The 20,708-nt window shown below is 37.1% G+C and overlaps 1 protein-coding gene across 4 annotated transcripts in view; it reads left to right on the top strand.

Annotated features, from left to right (window-relative positions):
* PLEKHG4B (pleckstrin homology and RhoGEF domain containing G4B) overlaps nucleotides 1-20,708 on the top strand; it is a 960,241-nt gene that overhangs the window by 473,331 nt on the left and 466,202 nt on the right. For all 4 annotated transcript variants that reach the window (XM_044065125.1, XM_044065124.1, XM_044065120.1 and 1 more), the window contains exon 3: nucleotides 15,843-17,211. In XM_044065125.1, coding sequence (XP_043921060.1) covers nucleotides 15,843-17,211 — 1,369 coding nt within the window. The remainder of the gene's footprint in view (nucleotides 1-15,842; nucleotides 17,212-20,708) is intronic.

Below are 20,708 nucleotides of genomic sequence, written 5' to 3'. Positions count from 1 at the left end.
ACATACACACACACACACACACACACACACACACACACACACGCACACACACACACACACACGCACATGCAGACGCAGACACACACACACAATAACAGGCAAGAGCTTATGGTTGCTAAAAGGAAGAGAAATGAGTGTATAAATGACTTATGTCTTCCTTAAATTCAAGAATGCAGGTGTAAGTCAATGGCATGTTATAAACTGCTTGTGAAATGTGGAGCAAAGTGCCTCCCGTACTCTCTAGGAGGTTTACTAGGCAGCAATCAAAGTGTTACTGCCCCCTGAGGAAAAATACCCAGACATCCAGCCTACATGATAACTTTTATGTTCAGAACAGTCATTTGTGCCTACCAGACTGCTCATTTTCATTAAAACTGAACTTCATCTGTAGCTCAGATATTTTGCCCGTTAGTAGCAGAATGTATTTATGTGAAAACTTTGAATATTCCACAAAGAAAAACTATAGCCACTGAAACAAGCATAACAGCAACCACACCACAGACTTTATCAAAAAATGCCCAGCAGTTGGCTGCTACAAGACAGAATCAAGAGCACTCACAACAGTCTTCTTTTAGAAATGGTTGTTTTCCCAAAAATTTGTCATAACAACCAGCTGTTGCCTTTTAAGTTTCAATAGCGACATTGCAGCTAACTCTGACTTGCTTAAATAAAACCTAGCAAATGTATTCTATCCTTGTAAAACTCCATAATTCAGGCATACCACCAAGAAATATTACAAAGTAAGTGCTGTTTCAAGTATAATGTTGCAGAGTTTTCCTTACCTGCACATAATAAAGTCTTGAAAAAAAGTAACTTTGGTAAACCACCTTGTGATCTCAGGAAACACCTACAGACCCTTTGCAAGCTGGTACACAGCTGTTTCTCCTTCACATATTCCTTTCCGGCAGTTTGAAATGTGTTAGTATCACAGAAAATGAGAATCACAGTCATAGGAGTTAGATGGACAGCTCATAACTCAGATTACTTTGCAATCACTGTTAGTGGAGAGCAGGAGATACTTCCCTACAATATTATATGGTCTTTACCTTGATCATAAACCCATAAACACTTTCTAGATAGCTGAAAGTAAACGTTGCTTTTAGTATACCAACAACCAATAACTTACTTTTGATACTACTGACATTAAAATGGATAGCCAAAGATAATTAAAATAATTTTATTATTATTATTATTATTATTATTATTATTATTATTATTATTATTATTATTATTATTATTATTTAACAGAAGATACTGCTGCTTTGGAACAGACCCCCCCCCCCCCCATCCACATAAAAAAGTTCATCCCTGTTCCATACTCAAGCTCGATTTAGACCTATGAATGGGAAAGAGAAAATGTAACCCAGGACTGACCCCTCTACTACTAATGGACAGAGGAACCTGTTAAATGCTTTATCTCATGCACGGGTCCCCTCAAATTATCTATGGTATGATCCCCGTTATTCCCATTAGGAGTAATATAGAATTATTGACCATGGGATGGGTAAGGTCAATCTCTAACCAAATTATAGGTTTATTCAAGCACAAGCACTGGCTAGGCTTTAAATGGCCCACCAGGGCAGATAGCCTAGTACTTACCTATGAACCTATAAGAAAGTTCTGACTGGTTGAATATGTAGATCATATCCATATTTGTATTTTAAAACAGTTACTCAATTTATATTAAAACAAAAAATGTCAAAAAACTTATATGGAAAATAAATAAGCAAACATACTAATAAAACAAAGAAACATAATGACTAAATGATGGACAGACCACATCATACCTCTCATCTGTACAGATTTTCGCAGAATGTCCAGATTTTTGACTCATGTTGTTGGTCTGTTTTTCATAAAAATTGTGGTTTTCTGCCAAATTAGTGGAAAAATATTAAAGACTGAAGTTAGAAAATAATGACAGACATTTGAGTTTCAGACGTCATAGCTTTCAGAAAATTCATGCTAATGCAAGACCTGTTATTCTATCAATGTTCTAAGTTTGTAAGAGCAATATTTAAAAATTGTCCTTATTTTGGGCCTTTGTCCAGATTTCTTACTCCAAGAGTTTAAAAGTATGGACCTCATGCAGAACACAAGAGTATTTAAAAAAAAGCATTAGTCCATAAAACATACCTGATTATCCCTAACCAACTCTTAATAAAGTTAAACAGCAGGGTGTAGTAGCAGTAATAAATGCCTGCTGTGTAGGTGGTGCAATATATCCCCATCTCCATATGTGCTTCCATTAGACCACTCAGGCAGTATGTGGATAATGTCGCTATCTGCAGGATTCGTGGGTAAATACTGCACGATCTCCAGACTCAGTATTGATTACTGTTATGTCACATGGCGATATCTGCTGTATGATGGATCACCTGACAATATGATGACTTATATTAGAAAAGATGTTGCATTAGACAGACTGGGAAATGAGAGAGAACGGATGCCGGCTAAAACAAGATGTCCTCTGAGGTAACAACATTCTTAATGCAACAAACTCTAAATTACCTACTTTCTGTAGAACTTGGTTCTAATCCCTTAAGCTACACTTGTTTGCTGTGTGATTTTTGAAGAACCAAAGCAAAGATCACGAGGTGTCCTTGAAAACAACTGTGCCAGTGGGCCTTACTGTGCTTCTCAGCTGTACAGATTTTCCCAGAATGTCCAGATTTTTGCCTCATATTTTTGGTCTGTTTCTCATAAAATTGTGGTTTTCTGGCAAATCATTGGCAAATCATTGAAGATTGAAGTCAGAAAATAATGACAGACATTTGAGTTTTAGACTTCATACCCTTCAGAAGATTCATGCTAATGCAAAACCTATTATTCTATTAACCTTTTAAGTTTGTAAGAGCAATATTTAAAAAGTGTCCATATTTTTGGTACATTATCCCCCCATTATTTATGGCTTTGTCCAGATTTTGTACTGTAAGAGCTTTAGAGGTATGGCCCTATCCACTTGCCAATCACAAAATTAGAAATCACAGTTTCTTCCATTTAGCATGGCTTGCCAGATAATAGATTTTCAAATTCCATTCTTTCCAGATTTCAGATGACTTTTAATGATTCTTTCAAATGTAACCATCATTTCAGTCATGATTACATGGTTTTATCATTGTTGTTCCATGCTCTCATGTTCTATTTCTAATGTGAAACTCCTTATTTTACTTATTGCTGCTTCTCCAAGCACAGGTTTGACATCAGATACTCTTTAATGCAATCTGTAGGTTTGCAGTCAGTTCAGCCAGACAAGAACACCACTGTACTTATGTCAGTGACAGGACTGTTTGCCATCATTACCCACAGTCTAATCTCATGTATAAACTTCTTAACAATTTCTACTGCTCAACACCAGCTAGTAGTTGTAAATTCAAAATCAGTCAGATGTTACTGTTTCCTTCTTTGCCTTATACATTCCACAACATAAATCCTTGGATGCTAATGCCTGCCCTTTATCAGACCCTTCTGTCTGGGAGATCATTCTCTACTTAGTCAAATCAGCTGTTTAGGTAAATCAAAACAAAATAAAAAAAAAGTATTTCTTTCACAAATAAAACCATACTTACGATGTACCTGCTTGTCCACTTTCATTTGTAATGTTTCTCTGTACTTCTTGCCTAGATTCCTCACTGTGTTGCACCTCTGTTCAATATGTATTACCCAAGCCTTTCACAGGTTGCCGTACACCTGCAAGTTTGTGTGCACCTGTGCTTTGCATGTGCTGTGAAATCATTTAGTACGAACTAATTGTGGCTCTTTGCTAGCAGTCATTGACAGTGCTCTGCTTTTCAGGGGGAAGGGGCTGGGGAAGCTAAAAATATTGTAAATGTGCTTATTTTGCTGTATGGTCATGGTTTGAAAAGATTTCTTGAAGATCAGTCCGACTACTGGGTTACCAATTTATTTAAATTTTGAAATGAATAAATGTGCATTTATTGCTGCCTGTGCAAATACTGCCTCGTTTGTCTGCTTTGTCATGATTTTCTCAGAGATGGCATCATTAGCATACTAGCAGCATTTTACTGTTTTGTATTTCTGTTCTATTTTCTTTCATTCTTTATTAAGTTTTTAATTCAGTCATTAATTTTACCCTTGTAGTTTTACCTTTAATGCCTTTCAAAACTAAATAACGCTGCATCTCCAGTGCAAATACCACTCTTTTATAAACCTGGTACTAAAGAGTGACTGTTTTATTGTAAAGTTATCTTTTTTAAGAAAAGTAATGCCACCGTTTACCAAGTAATCTATGTTCAGGACTACAGAGCTTTATGAGGGATTTGGGACATACTGCTGACTTCTGAAATACTGAGCAGTAATGTTTCTACACTGCTGATCCAGTCCTTCTCTTGTATGAGCTAGTAGAAAAGAGACTCACAGTGGCAAAGATGTATATCCTTTTGTGCTAGGAATTCAGAAGGGACATGGGGTAGTGCATTTTGATGTATTCTACTGGATTGCATACAATCTATCCTGTTGTTTGCCTACCGCCTAGTGGTGACATGTAGTACTACAGTATGATTATAATGAAAGTGATGCAAATATCTGCTGAAAGTGTCAAAATACTTCAAAGAACATCAGCCCCCTTTGCATGTGTTAAACCTGCTTAAATGAACCGTGAAGTAGAAGTGAAAAAGTGAAAACTACTTTTTTATACTCAGTTAAGTGCGGAAGTGCAGATGAAGCTTGTATTGTATGTATGCATGCATGAGTGTGTGTGTGCATGCGTATGTGTGTGTGTGTGTGTGTGTGTGTGTGTGTGTGTGTGAGAGAGAGAGAGAGAGAGAGCAAGAAAAATGTCTCAGCTCAAGCAAAGGATGACCCTTTGATGAAAGGGTGAACCGTGTTAGTTGACCCATGGACATTGGCCACACTCACAATAGCACTGTCAGCCAAGCATTTTGTTTTTCTGATTTTCAGATACCCACTAGACCACAATACCTTATTGTTGCCTTTGTTCATTCCTGTTTGCTTAAAGTGTATTTTTTCCTTTTGAGAAAAAAAAGCTGTGTCATAACAATTTTGGCTTTTTTCTTCTGTATCCCGCTCCCCCCCTACAATGCACACACACTAGGCATTTGGAATTCTCTAAGGTATTTTATCATTTGTTAAATATTTCTTACTGATAAACAGATTTGTGGGAAAAGCAGTCCATCAAAAATATTGGGTTCCCAGACAAAAGATAACTAGGACTTCTGAAGAAATGCTAAATGTAGCCCCTTGAGTCTGATGTTTCAGAATGTAAGGAAACAATTGATTTAGCTTTAGGTAAGTATTTATTGTCTATGCATAATTCCAGCAAGTTTTTTTTTTTTTTTTGGTTTGGCTCTTCTATAGGTTACTAAGTAATTATTTTAAAAAGCAAGCATGATGAAAGAAGTTTACCACAAAGAAACTTGATCCCCTTGCCTCCCTCCCATCTGTTAAGAATGCACCACAAGCCTTAATGGCTGACTGAACAGTTATTTATTGATTTTTCTGCATTGTGTTTTCCTTTCTTACAGCATTATCTTCAGAGCTCATAGGATTATGTGGTGTCATTTGGGAGTGTGGCTCCATATTGCCCCATGAGTCACTGAACAATATTCTTACAAATTCTCTGCGCACCTGAGCTGGGCATGGGTAGAAAGTGGTGTCAAATGCATCAGAGCTGTATAATCGATTTGGGATACACTGATGGCATGTGAAATACTGGCCAGTAATGTTTCTGCACTGCTTGTCTAGTCCTTCTCTTGTGAGTTAGTAGAACAGAGAAACATGTCTCGCAGTTTCAAAGATGGCATCTCTTATTGTGTACTGTGACTCTCACAATACCTACTGCACCAGAGTAGTGAGAACTGCTAGCCTGCATTTGTAGTGCAGAGGGTTCACACTCTTACTGTTGGGTTCACTTAGAAGCCCCAGTACTAGAGGAGCTAGACATGTAGGGAGAGGAATGAAGAGACATGGCCCGCTTGCTTCTCCTGAGGGGGTGGGGAGGGTTCACATACACTCAGGGGTACACTGGTTGGTATGAGCTCTCGGGTGGAGATGAGGAAGACCACTATTTGTGCTCTGACAGAGGGGCAGGGCTGCTTAGAGGGAGTGCCCCTTTGTAAAAGTGAGGGAATTTCCTCTGAAGATGGCAAGTTGCACACCCTTCTCTGCATGTAGATGATTATGCACAGCTAGGGCTGGGGCAAAAGGGAAACTGCTTCTAGTAGCTCATGAAATAGCATGGTATGCACCCATGGTGCCACTGAATTTCAGTATATTTTTCTTTGGGGATGGCAAACATTTGCCCAACAGATCAATAACTTACAGAGCTGGAAAAGGGGTTTAGAGGATAGCAGGAAAAGGAGCAGCCAGGAAGCAAAGGACAACAAATGAAGAGCACATAGGGTAGATTGTAAGGTGGGAGTGACAGAGCTGTTCTTATTATATAAAGATTTGGGGGGTATATAGGTCATTTTTATACAAAGAGAGGAAGGATGAGGGCTGTGATATGTAAGCAAAGGGAAAACTGGATTTGGAGGAGGGAAAGGAGGCCTTGGAGGAGAAACCAGTACAGAAACCAGTACAGTCTAACAACGATGGTTGTGCACATGTAAGGTAGGGACAACAAGGAGCAACATATACATATAGTGAGTGCACAAACAGTGATGAGTTGGGTTTGACTGCACAAAAGGTATGTCAAGATGACACGCTAGGAAGGGAGTGACACCAGACAGGGGATAAGGTGTGGTACAGTTGTAGGAGAACTGCCAGCCTGGCACAAAGGTCAGCTTACACAGATCCACTGCCATATGATTGATGTGTTGCTGGTTCCAGTGGTGTGGTCAGTCTCTGATGGCCTAATTGGAGGAACTTGCTGGTTGATCAGATCATCATTTCACACCATGCAGAGCCATAACTAGGGCAGGGTGAATGGGGCAGCTGTTCCAGGTGCAAGCTGTTGGGGAGCATGACTAACAGGGTAGGTGCAGTAGGTGCAGTGCGATATGAAGACACAAGTATGTCACAGCTTCATAAATCTATACCAGAAGTGCTTTTGTAGTCACGACTGAATTACTGAAGTAGTCAGTGTGTGGTGGTTTAACTGCAGTGATCTACTTGTTAGATTTGTGCATTTATAGCATCTTACTACAGTTTCATTGCAGAAGAGCTATTTTTGGACTTAAATTTTGAGCTTTGATGTGTTTTTTTGGGGGTTTTTTGGCTCCAAAATTTGGAATTGAAGGGAACACTCCTTTGGGGAACTAGCTTCAATACAAATTTGACTCCGAGAAGCACTTCATATAACTGAGTCTTTGGCCACATCCTACACAAGTAATGTATTTACCTGTGAAGTGGGAATGTCAGAAGGCTGAGAGTTCATCTTGTGGAAGCTATATAAAAAATTTAGTCTGGCATTTACTGCAAAGGATTAAGTCTATGAAGCACTGAGCATTTTGTAGTCCAGGATTTGATACCTTTAGCCCACACTTGCCAGTTGTGTGACTCAGAGAAAGTCACTCAGACAACTGGTAATTTGAGACAGTTGGAAAATTGGACTAGGTTGCTCAGTGATCTCCTGGATTGCATCTCTAGTTACTCCCTAGCAACCAATGAACCCCATTGGAAACTCAACCATCTTCTGGATCTGTGGCAGATCCATGGCAGGTCCCTCCATATTCTTAGAGTAACAGCATGTGTGGAGGTCTCTGCCCTTCATGGATTAGCCTACCTGCCTGAGATTGGCCTTCAACATTCTCTGGCAAGGAAATCCCAGCACTATCACTAGACACAGCTTCACCTTCAGTTTCAGTGTTGCCTGGCTGTTTCAAAGATCCCTGAACCATAGATACACCTTTTGGATGACCTGCAGAAAGGAAAAACAGTAGGAAAGTTGGCATAAGTGTGATATACCATACAATTTCAATGAAATTCATTATAATGCACCTCAAGTCATGCTCTTCATGCTTTGCTGATAGCCAGGCCTGGTCCTGCTTGTTAGCTCAATGTGTACAGATGAATCTCTTTTTAATTTGTAATGTAAAGTTGCACATTAGTACCATGATACAAGTGAAGATATGCAGTCATTATGAGGAAAGATTATGGAAGTACATACATAAATACAGTTCTGGAGGCTCACACTGCACAATCTGCTTCCCACAGGCAAACAATTAAGTGAGGGTACTTTAGATCTTCATACCAGTACCTGTACCACAGCCCAAATTGTTGGTTGCCTGTAGCTCAAGATAACACCTTGCCCAGGTTATTCCAGCAATTCATCCTTTTAGTTGGCCTGTCATAAGCACAAAACAGCCTTTTCTTATATTCCTTGTATAGAAGTGCAGAAAAGTGTTAATTTCATTCATCCACCATGAAGGAGCCCTCATTGGGGATGCAGCAAAGTTAGAAATAATGTCCACATTGCCTCACTGATGGTGATACCAGCAGATTGATGAATACAGTAATGTGCAAGACTCATGCATGTACCATTGCACATGTTTATGGCTCCTGATTACTGATTTGTGTAGCTCAAGCAGCTCAGTTATGTCATTTGATGTGTGCTAAATGCCCTAATACCTGAGACAGCAAAACAGCAGTTCTGAAAATTAATGCATTATGGCCCTAACTGAATACATAGTACATTAAGGTATATAAGCTTGTGGCCCTTACCAGCCTGTCACCATTTCAGTTGCCAGTAAGTGAGATAACAGCCTGCTGATTTTTTTTTTTATGTCCTGTACCTTTATATGATAGCAACAGTATTTGTAGTAGGCTGTAAAGACGTGTATTTTTTATTATGACAACTGGGCTCACACTTCAGAGCTGATGAAACCCTCTTCAGTTTGGCAGTGGATATTAATATGGTCTGTGGTCTATTGTACAGTACATGCCAGAGGAAGTTGTTATCATGTCCTATACAGAAGCATTCTGATGTAGATAACAACTCTTTGCCGAGTTAGTAGCTGCCAAGTCTACAACAAATACAAGCTGCCCTAAACAGACTGGGGCCACTTTTACCATTTTTCTAATTAAATTAGTTAAATTAACTAATTTCCTAATTAAATACTGCTATTTTCCATGTGTTGCAGAATTGTACAACAGAGTATATAAGAAATAACAGACCCCTGTGAATCATGACCCTCATCTGAATATTTTCATCTGCATATTTTATGTAGTCATTTGCACAGAGTACATAGTGTATAGTCCAGATGCACAAACTGACTCTTTCAATCGACTACTTCATGCTCATGGCCTCCAACTGTCAAAATGCTTCTGCAGAGAATGCAAGATTTTTTTAGTTTCATATGTACTTAGTAGGCTATTGATCTGTGAGGATCTTAGGAAGTCTAACCTTATATTCTATGGTAGTTTTTTAGCCCTTATTTTTGTGTATGAATAACATAGAGGTGATCAGAATTCTTAGTTTTCTATGAAACCCAGCCAACAACATTAATGTAATAATGTCTTGATGTATCTATCTCAGTTCTTAATGGATGTTTAGACATTAGTGATTTGTCATCCTCATGTGTATTATGGTGTCACCATTTCTCAAAGATACGCTGAGAAACAGAGGAGTATCATATGAACCCTACTTCATAGTCAGTCTGCCATTTTGTCTGGGCAGTTTTTGCTTGAATGTTTACTCTGTAAAAATGTACAGATTTCTATACACAAATGTGAATAATCTGCAACTTGGTTTGTGGCTTATGTTACACCCATCATCCATTTAGTTCATTACAGTACTTACCTGGTTATTTTTCTCACTTATTGTCAGTATCAGCAAACTGCAATAATTCAGTAACAAAAATATGTGTGTCTTTGAGAGTCTGTCCAGAAATCAGGAAGTAATTAAACTGTTTCAGCTAAGTTCATTTGTTGCCTTGTGTGGACAATCTTTTGCCCAGTGGAAATTGTTTTGCCCAACAGCACACTTGTAACTCCTGCCAACCATGCAAAGTTTTCCATAAATGGTTCTTTTGAAGATACAGTATACCTCTTTTCCAGGCTTTGAAGAGTGCAGCATAATGTTGTAGGTTCCTTTACAAAGCTCCTACTCACAAGTCCTTGACAAATTAAGTAGTTGATAACAACTGGTAGACTAAACAACTCACCACAAAACACCCAGACCAACATTTTTTACAGGAAACGTTCGCATCCACATTTTTCTTGCTTATATTCAGTAACTCCATTGAGATGCGACTGATGAGAAAATAGAACAATCCATAAAGATTATGAACATGTTGTGGACTGATAGATGATTTTTTTATTTAATGTTACTTATCCTTTGTTGAAGAGGTTAGTCCTACCAGGCTAACTGTTTTAGGGATATCTGAGGTGGTTCTTAAAACTACTAGTGGAAATTTGTATAGGACATCTGGGAACTTCCCCTTTTCAAAAGTGCAGTGGGATCTTTTACATCCACATTTGAGCTACCACCAATTCAAGAAGTGGGGACCTTGGTTTAATGTCTCATCCAAATCACTCTTGGTGTTCCATTAAACAAGTGGAGACATTCACAGTGAAACATAAGATTGATAAGGTATAATTCAGTGAGCTGGTGATCATCTAGTTGCATTCCCACTGATCTACATGGGAAGGAGGTGCAGCATGAGTCCTTCTGCTTGGTTCACTGCTATCAAAAGCAGATGTCAGGTTGAGAAGGTAGCCGTCACTACCTCCAATGAGTCATAGGTGAGGCTGCTTATAGTACATATTTTAGGATTCTGTGCATTGGTTTTAGGTGTCTTTGCCACAAGTACATCATTCTTTGTGCACACTTTAACAAAGCGATATAATTTGGATCTGTACTGCAGGAGCATCAATTTCTGTCAGCCCGTCCTTTAAGGGTCCTGTCAAGAACAGCTTTCTAACTTCTGCTTTTTTGCTTTCTCCTAATTATCTAATAATGACTTTCTCAGGATCTGTCTTATTAGCTTGTCCTTTTAAGTATTCAAGTTGTGTAGGTAGTTACTGAATCTGTAGCTCAGAAGAATGGAAGGGAAAACTCAAAGAGCAGAACATTAGCACGAAAATGTGTAATTTCTTTATTTTTTTTATTTCTTCTTTGTTTTGTAGCTGTAGAGTAAGAAAGCCTAGAACATTTGCCTCCTTTAGAAGACTAGCAAAGCATGGATACCTTTTGTGTGATGTTTTTGTTTTACAGTTTACATTCTGTTCTTACATATAGTGAAACAGTTTTAGTGTAAAGTATCAGAAGCTGGTCCATTATTTTTCTTTTTTATGCCCCTTTCATTCAGTGTGGCTATGTTTCTGAAATCTGTATGCTTACATAGTTACATCCCAGGGTATCTAAAATAATCCGGTTCCAATACTGGAGAGCCTGTGCTCATTCATCCGCTGCTGCTATGTGCTGTCCATTGTCTGCTCTTTAATGAAGCTAGTGACATCATTGTCCAGAAGGGACAGGAAATATTAATGGTAGCCATGTTAATGAGAGGGCTTTTATCGAGTCCCCAGGGGATCCAGAGTGAAGGTGGCTGCAGGAATTGTTCTGTACAAACTGGAGCAGTATACTATCAAGCCTCAGCCTGTGTAAAACTGTATAGTCTATTACCTCCCAACTTACCCTCCAAGATCAGCCCTGTAGTGGCTTCATAGTACCCCGCCCCCACCAGAATGGAGAGTTAGGTGTCATTTTCCTGAGTACCTTCCTATTCCACCAGCTATCTAACCAAGGGGTAATTTTTTTGGACCCTGGTCATCAACAGTATCGTCAGAAGGAAAATACTTACAGCAGCAGTTCTGGACTTACTGTTAGCCATCTTGATGGAATGCTGCCTTATATTACAAAAAGATCACAATGTTCAGATGGGTGTCAGGAACCTGTGATTGCTGCAGTCACTGCACCCTTTAAACTTGGTGTAGGGTATAATTGCATGAGCCATAGCTGTTTGGCCACTACAAACAGGGGGAATAAAGTCTTTTTACAGGGTGAAAGATGGCCTTATAGGTTGTACCCACTTCAAAAGTCCTTTTAAAACATCTGTGGTTTGGTGACTAGTTGCACAGCAGTAGTCATAGATATATATATATGTGTGTGTGTGTGTGTGTGTGTGTGTGTGTGTGTGTGTGTGTGTGTGTGTGTGTGTGTGTGTGTGTATATGTGTATATATGTATATATCTATATATATATATATATATATATAGATATATATATATGCTTACTATCAAAATCTCACGCCTGCAATGTGCGAGTGCTCAGATTTCCGAAGCGAAATGTTAGAAATCAAATCTCCGAACATGAGGTACTTCAGAAAAGTCGACATCTCAAGAATGTTGACTTTACCAAAAATACCACACTTCTGGTAATTAAAAACGAATGTTTTTATAGGGGGGGCCAAGCCCCCTGAACCCCCCACACCCCCTGCTACTTTTATATACAAACTCTGAGATCGCACTACAGTGAGGGAAAAGGTACATTTCCTGATCCCCACTATAATGCAATCTGCATTCAAAATATTGAATCCACAACAGTGAATGGTAGTGTGCATTTGCTGTTGTGTGTTCAACTTTTTTCTTTGTTTTTTTTTTTTCAAATGTCGAACTAGGGCGTTCAGTGTTCCCAATTCAAGCATAGTCCTATCGCCCTTTTGATATTAAACCGTAAATATATAGATAGATATTATTTCCTGTTGCATACTTATTACTGCATTGATTTGAATAAAATACTACAAGTCTACCTCATACTTAAAAAATGTACAGCTACATATGACCATTGTAACCTTGCATTACCAGTCTTCTACAATAATTCAGACTTCACTTTACTTCAATAGTTAAAAAATATTAAATAGTTAAATACAGCTCTATGTTCTGGATAATCTCCAAACTCTTACTGTCAACACTCTTATGCAACTGGCTATAATACATCTACTTCTTTACAATATGGGTATCTGTCATCTATCCTTCCTCACTACTTTCTCTATCTCCCTTTTACCTGACCTTCTCAAAACCCCTTTATAATTTGTAACCATCTTTATCCGGTAATTACTTTGCTGTCTCTTACCTGATTCCATTTAACTAGACTATTGTAAACTTGATATTAGGTAATATTTCACTGTATTCTTCATTTTAACTGACATGTTTTCCTTAACTGTCATATCATTACAATTCTATGCATGTTCATTTACTATTCGGTTCCCTGTCAGAAGAACGAATGCTGAAAATAGCGAACGCTCTTCTGCCGAACTGTAAAGTTCGAAAGCTGAGAATGTTGAAGTCACAGAACAGCAATTCTTTTCCCAGGGAAAAAAATCGCTGGGCCGTTCTTGGGTACTTCTCTATTTTCTCCACTGTGGTGCGATCTCGGAATGGGTATATTTAAGTTGGGGGGTGTGGAGGGCGAAGCCTCCCACTTTTATTTTGTTTGTGTGTGTGTATATATATATATATATATACACACACACACACACACACACACACACACACACACATATATATATATTTTTTGTGACCGACATTTTTGGCTTTCGAACTTTATAGTTCGACAGAATAGCGTTCTCTATTTTTAGTGTTCGCTGTTCTGATATAGACACTGCTATTCTATGTATGAACATTTATTATTTTTTAAGTGTCATACCTTTACTGGTCTATGAACATATGTATGCATGTACATTTATTACATAAATGTTGTATAACTACACTCTGCTCATTCAGTAAAATGGACCATTTCTCCTCAGGCCTCCGCTGAAAATGGAACTTTTGCCCACTCACACTTTCCCATTAAACAAAAGCAATAAATAAATAGTTAAAAACACTGTATTGTTTTACACAGCAATAAATATTCAAAGAGTAAGAATGAAGTAAACAGTAAATAAACAACACAGTAAGCCTTTAAAATGTATTCCATTTTGTATGATTAGTTACTCCATAATAGCAGTAAATCACATTAGAGTTGTTGGATATGTTGCGATTTACAATGGCCAGTATGTACTCCCCACCAACAACCAAGCCATAATTGTGTTAAGTAAATATTAGCATAACCCATCTTGTTTTATGTTTTAGCCATAAGTGGCACAGTATTCATAAGTTCAGTAGATGTACTGTTTATTTGTAAATCTTAGCATAACCCCTGTCTTATTTTGGGTTTTAGCTATAAGTGACAGGGTATTCATACTTTCAGTAGCTGTTCTGCTTATCTAACGTTAATCTTGTATCTCTAGTTGTAACATGAACTTTACAAGATCTGTTTGGTGTGGTTCTGCAGAGCAGGAGCACAAATATGTTTTTGTAAAGGTAATTATGGTGTCACTGGCAGAATTTAAAATTGTTTTACTAGTTTGCTTATTTTGTCTTTTTTAAGCTGCTAACTGTACACTGCTTTGTGTTATTATTTTTTTCTGTTTCTGAAGCTCTGAACGAAATGGTAAATAATCAAGTAAGAGTTACTTATTAGGTTACCATCCTGCATGCTAAGTGTTTGAGTCTCTTATCCTGGGTGCTTAGTTTTATCATTTGGTTATAAACATAGTGAAATAGGAAAGAAGAACTGGGACTGATAGCAGCTACGAACTTCTTGCATGTTTCAAAGAACAAAAACAATTCACTGCAATGTCTGACTTTGCATGCCTCTCTGTATATTGCAGCCATGTTTACTTAAGCCCAAACATTAACATCAGTTATTTTTCATGTTAAGTAGAAGAAAAATGTTTCTGCATTCGTCACTAATTTGTGAATCTCCATTTCTAATGGGTACTTGAGTATGTTACATTTACGTTTTTTGAAAACCTTTTCTTGCCACTGCTGGAACTTGTTTGCACATCATATTGTTTAGAGTAAATGTAGCTATTAATGTCTCCAAAATTTGGCAATCGATATCTCTTATTCATTTGTTTTCAATATGTAAAGTTTTTTTGTAATAGACTAAAAGGAGTTCTGTCTGGATTACGTCTTATCAGACTAAAACGATTTATGACTGGATACCTACAATATGAGACATTAGTAGTAAAGATTTTTTTTTCATTACAGACTAAAATGTGTGCCTTTTGTATATTACTACTAGTACATAAGAGAAAATGTTAAATTCTCCATTTCATCTATAAATCAACCATCATAACCAATGTATTGACTACTTTTGTACCGAAGTATTTGATTTTTTATGTATTATGTTGTGCCATGCATACGTCAAAACTTCATTGTTGAAGAATTCTGGACAAATATAAAAAATAATGGGGGAACAAAGTCCAAAATAAGGGGCTTCTTTTAAATATTGTCTTTATAAACCTAGTTATAGAATAACAAGTTTTGAATTAGCATTCAATTTCTGAAGGATCAGAATGGTTTGAATTCTGAAACTCAAAATGTCTGACATTAATTAGGGACTTCTATTTTAAATGATTTACCAGAAAACCATGCATTTTAGTAAGAGCAGACCCCAAATATGAGGCAAAATATGGATATTCTGGTCAGTTGAGATGTGTTGTACTAAAGAATCTCAAAACATGGATAAATGCAAGCAATGTGTTGTTTTGCATTTCATTTCGAAAAAAATAGGACATTATTTTAAAATAGTGAACTTTAGGGAGGGAACACAATCATGCATCTTTTCACTTAAAGGTAATGTACTGGAGCCTGATTTAGGGGCTGGGTGGTAGCTGGGGTAAGGACAGGGAGGTTGCAGTAAAGGCACTGTAGATCTGAGAAAGAGCCTGATTTAGGGGCTGGGTGGTAGTTGGGGTAAGGACAGGGAGGTTGCAGTAAAGGCACTGCAGATCTGAGAAAGAGCTACGAATAACTGGTGTGCTCTCAGGAAGGAATGTGAAAACAGTAATACATAACACCAATCTTGGCGACTTTATTCTGTAACATTACTATGAGTATCTAATATTGACATTCTCTGAATTTTATTGTTGCAGGCTCGCTATACTGGCTTTATTTTCTACCATGAAGGCTGGCCATTGTGTATTCATGAAAAAGTGGTGGTACAGTTAACATCCCTCCACAGAGTTCGCCTCAAACCTGGAGATTTCTACATTCAGATACTGCCATTGGGGAAGCAGTCAACAAAACTGGTTCTGAAATTCCTTTCCAGATGCGGCTATGGAATCGAAGAGATTGCTGTTCCAGAAAACATGTATGGAAATATCTTCACAGAGGAGTTTTTGGCAGGTGTCAATCTTGAGAGACAAGGTCCACTACTACATAATTGTTTACTAACCACCGGCAGTGTTGTGTACAGAACCCCTTGGAAGAACATTGTAAATCCAATCTTTGTCCCTGTGACTGAAACAATACTGAATAATTATTCCAGTCACCCTTTTAATCACCATTTGGGGCTCAGCAGTAGAACTGATGATACAAACATGACACAGACTATGGAAAGCAATCATTCCCAAGAGAGTACGTCATCAGATGATACTGTATCAACTGTAATTTCTACTGCAGCAGCAGCTGGAGATAACCAAGGAAACTGTGAAGGTGAGAAATTAGTACCCACAACTCAGTCCTCTGATAATCGAGTCAGGCAAGTACCCGCTGAAACAATAGACAGACAAGAAGGCCACTGTGATGTCACTGAACCTCAGAGAATTCCTGAAAAACTTGAAGGAGTACTTTTAAAACCCAGTGATGCTCTATTAGAAAAACCCAAAGGTACTCTAGCATCAACACCATCACCAAAGACTAAAACGAAATGTAGCACAAAAACATTGAGCCTGACTGCTAATATGGGTAGCCCCTTCATGAGGAAAAAGCAAACCAGGGAATCTGCATATTTTGAAACAAGACGTTTGTTTAGAAAGTCATACATGGAAGCTTTGCAGAATCCAATGCATCTAGGCTCCAGCTCAGAGGAATCCATTGCAGAAGAGGCAGCTGTGGACAGTAAAAATGACTCCCCCAAAGTTTTCTGTAACTTGAGTAACAAGGCATCTGAAAAATTGGAGCAAAGACAGGATTCTTTTCCTCATGCACTTAAACTCAAAGGAGAAAGGGATAAAATGACAATTGATACTATGAGCCAGTCTTCTACAGAACTGATGTCACTTCAGCGATCTTCTCCAGTAATGTGTAGTAGAACTAATCCCAGGAGATCGAAGTCTTTAGATAGACTTCACAAAAATTCACAGAATAAAAGTCTCAGAGGGAGGACATCAGCTTCTGATACTTTAAACCGAAATACTAAAAAGCATTTAAATGGGCATATTATAAAATCTGGTAGGTTAGACTCTGAAACACATTTACTTAGCTCTCAAAGAAGCCGGGAGCACAGCAAAGAAGATGCAGGTAAATATATATCTTGAAGAAATTTTAAACTAATGTCTCTTGAGAAAGATATATGCTTAGGAAAGTATGTTGTAATGTGGCACCGGTGTACTTCTTATGCTACGTTTTACAAGCTGCACACTTTGAGCAGCTTGGTTTAAAAGAGTTTGTTGTTATTTTTTGTATTTTATTGAAAGTATGAAATTAGTCTAAAATGAACATTTTAGTTATTATGTTGCTGAGTGTGAAAGTAACACAGCCAACAAATGCGAAAGTGCGTGGTAAAGCAGAGGACTATAAAAAACAATACAACAGACCAAACGAACTCTGCAATGCTGTTATCAAATGACTTTAATAAAACATAAAGCTTTCAGATAAAAATCCTTCATCAGTACACTCTACATATTAAAAATCAGAATTTAAATAATAAAACATTAATAATCACATTATACCATACAGCCAGTAAGCTAACAGTACTAATAAAACAATTAACAGAAGAATTTTATCTCAAGCACATTTGTTTGTACTTAAGAACCGGTTTTAATGAAACCATCTTATTTATACCTGGTGCATCAACAGCTTGCAAACACAGAATCCATTCATATTCTCTGCATTCTAATTTATTATTTAAATCCCCGCACCTAATATTTTTAGAGACCATATCCATGACGATAAAAAAAATGATCATTGCATTTTTTTCTTATGTTGTGTTAAAGAATTGGTTATTGTACCCCTTTTCATCTTGGACCTCTGTTCAACTATCCTACCCTTCAATTTCCTAGTTGATTTTCCAATATAGAAACTGGTACCCTTTTTATGTGTTGCTAAGTAAATAATATTAATAGAGTTACAGGTAGCTAGACAGGAACATTTGAGCTGTTTACCAGTAGCAGGGTGTACAAAAAAAAAATCGTCAGAATTAATTCATTCATAGCTAGAACAATTATGACAGGGAACAGTTCCTACCCTAAAAGACTTATTAGTTCACTTCACATGGAACATATCTTTATAAAATAACCATCTTTTTAAGCTAGTATAGCTCTTATAAGAAAACCTAGGAGCATCCCCTATATATTCCCTTAATTCAGCCAATAATTTTAGAATACACCAATTATTTCTTAGATTTTTTTTTCAATTTCATTACTATATTTACTATATGTAGTAGTAAAACATAAAACATCTGTATGTTCTGAAGATCTAGTAACATTATTAGAAATAGTAGCTCAAAAGTAAGGTTGTGCTTTTCCACTTATATCATTAACTACCTCATTAAAACTGGTTATTAATAAATTATCAGCATATCCTCTAGCTCTAAATTCCTCACTTACTTCATCCATTTGATTAAAGCATCTGTTATAGATGGTGTTTAACTTACTAGTTAGTCGATATTGTCCCTTTACTATTCCTTTGAACACGTGTTTCGCATGCATGCTATTTTTATGTAAATATCTATTCCTAAACAGTTCAGGATACATATTTTTAAAGAGTGGCATTTTCAAAATACATAGTTCACCAGGGACAACATTTAACACATTAAATAGGTGGGAACATTTATATGCATATAATAGTCCTGATATATACAAGTCAAACATTTCTCTTTTTGAAAAGGTTTGTTGATGATATTTTCTTATTTGGACAGGTGATGAGATTGAATTATTTAGTTTTGTTAATTTTCTTAACACTACTACTGATTTTTTTAAATTTAAAATGGTGTCTTCTAAAAATAGGATTCATTTTTTGGATGTTGATCTTATTTATGATAGTGTAGGTATACAAATTAGTGTTTATAAGAAACCCACTCATAGGAATAAATATTTACATTAAAAACAGCATGCATGAGAAACACATATTAGTAAAGGGACAATATTTACAAACTTGTAAGTTAAATACAGACTATAACAGATGCCTTAATCAAATGCAAGAAGTAACTAAGGAATTTAGAGCTAGAGGATACACTGATAATTTATTAATAACTAGTTTTAATGAGGTAGTTAATCATAGAAGTGGAAAAGCACAACCTTACTTTGGGGCTACTATTTCTAATAATGTTACTAGATCTTCAGAGCATACAGATGTTTTACATTTTATTACTACATACAGTAGAAGTAGTAATGAAATTGAAAAAAAATCATAAGAAATAATTTGTGTATTCTAAACCCATTGCCTGAATTAAGGGAATATATAGGTGATGCTCCTAGAGTTTCTTATATGTATTGTACTAGCTTAAAAAGACAGTTATGTTATAAAGATATTTTCCATGTGAAGCAAATTAAGTCTTCTAGGGTAGGAACTGTTCCCTATCATAATTGTTCTAGCTGTGAATTAATTCATTCTGAAGATTTTTTTGTATATCCTGTTACTAGTAAACAGTTCAAATGTTCCTGTCTAGCTACTTGTAATTCTTCTTCTTCCGGCTTTTTCCCGGTTAGGGGTCACCACAGCAGATCACCTGTCCGCTCATGATTGGCAGTAGAGTTTTACGGTGTTGAGTTGCCAGCCCGGCACCCAACCTTCCACAGAAGGCACACACACACACACACACACACACACACACACACACACATGCACTCACGCCTAGGGCCAATTTAGAGTATCCAATCCACCTACAGCATGTCTTTAGGATGTGGGAGGAAACCGAAGCACCCGGAGGAAACCCACGCAACCACAGGGAGGACATGCAGACTCCACACAGAAGGCATCCCAGCCGAGGATTGTTCCAGAGAACCTCTAGCTGTGAGGCGGCAATGCTAACTGCTGCACCACCGTGGCCACCCCTAGCTACTTATAATTCTATTAATATTATTTACTTAGCAACATGTAAAAAGTTTACTAGTTTCTGTATTGGAAAATCAACTAGGAAATTGAAGGATAAGATAGTTGAACATAGATCCAAGATGAGAAGGGGTACAAAAAACAATTCTTTAAGAAGACAGCAGAAAAAAATGCAATGATTATTTTTTTTACCTTCAGAGTCATGGATATGGTCTCTAAAATATTAGGGGTGGGGATTTAAATAATAAATTAGAATGCAGAGAATATGAATGGATTCTGCATTTGCAAGCTGATCGTGCACCAGGCATAAATAAGATGGTTTCTTTAAAACCTGTTCTTAAGTACTAACAAATGTGCTTGAGATAAAATTCTTCTGTAAATTGTTTTATTGGTAGTGTTAGTTTATTGGCTGCATGACATCATGTGACTATTATTGTTTTATTATTTAAATTCTGATTTTTAATGAGTAGAGTGTACTGATGAAGGATTTTTATCTGAAAGCTTTACGTTTTATTAAAGTCATTTGGTAATGTTCAGCGTTGCCGATTTCATTTGTCTGTTGCGAGTATGAAAGTAAAATACTCTTAAAAAGCAGGATTTAGCTTAGCCCTTTGCCATTTTCTGTTTTTTTCCTCATATTTCTTTTTGTCCATTAAATGTCATCTATTTGTAAATTGTGTGAATGTAGGTGTATGTTTTGTCTTTGCATGAAGATAGCATATTGTGTTTCTTTTCTGTGAAATTTT

The sequence above is a fragment of the Protopterus annectens genome, chromosome 3.part0 (assembly GCF_019279795.1).
Source record: "Protopterus annectens isolate FY-2018-M chromosome 3.part0, PAN1.0, whole genome shotgun sequence".
Classification (NCBI taxonomy): Eukaryota; Metazoa; Chordata; order Ceratodontiformes; family Protopteridae; genus Protopterus; species Protopterus annectens.
The sequence above is the reverse complement of the archived record's forward strand: the minus strand, read 5'-3'. Positions and strand labels throughout refer to the sequence as shown.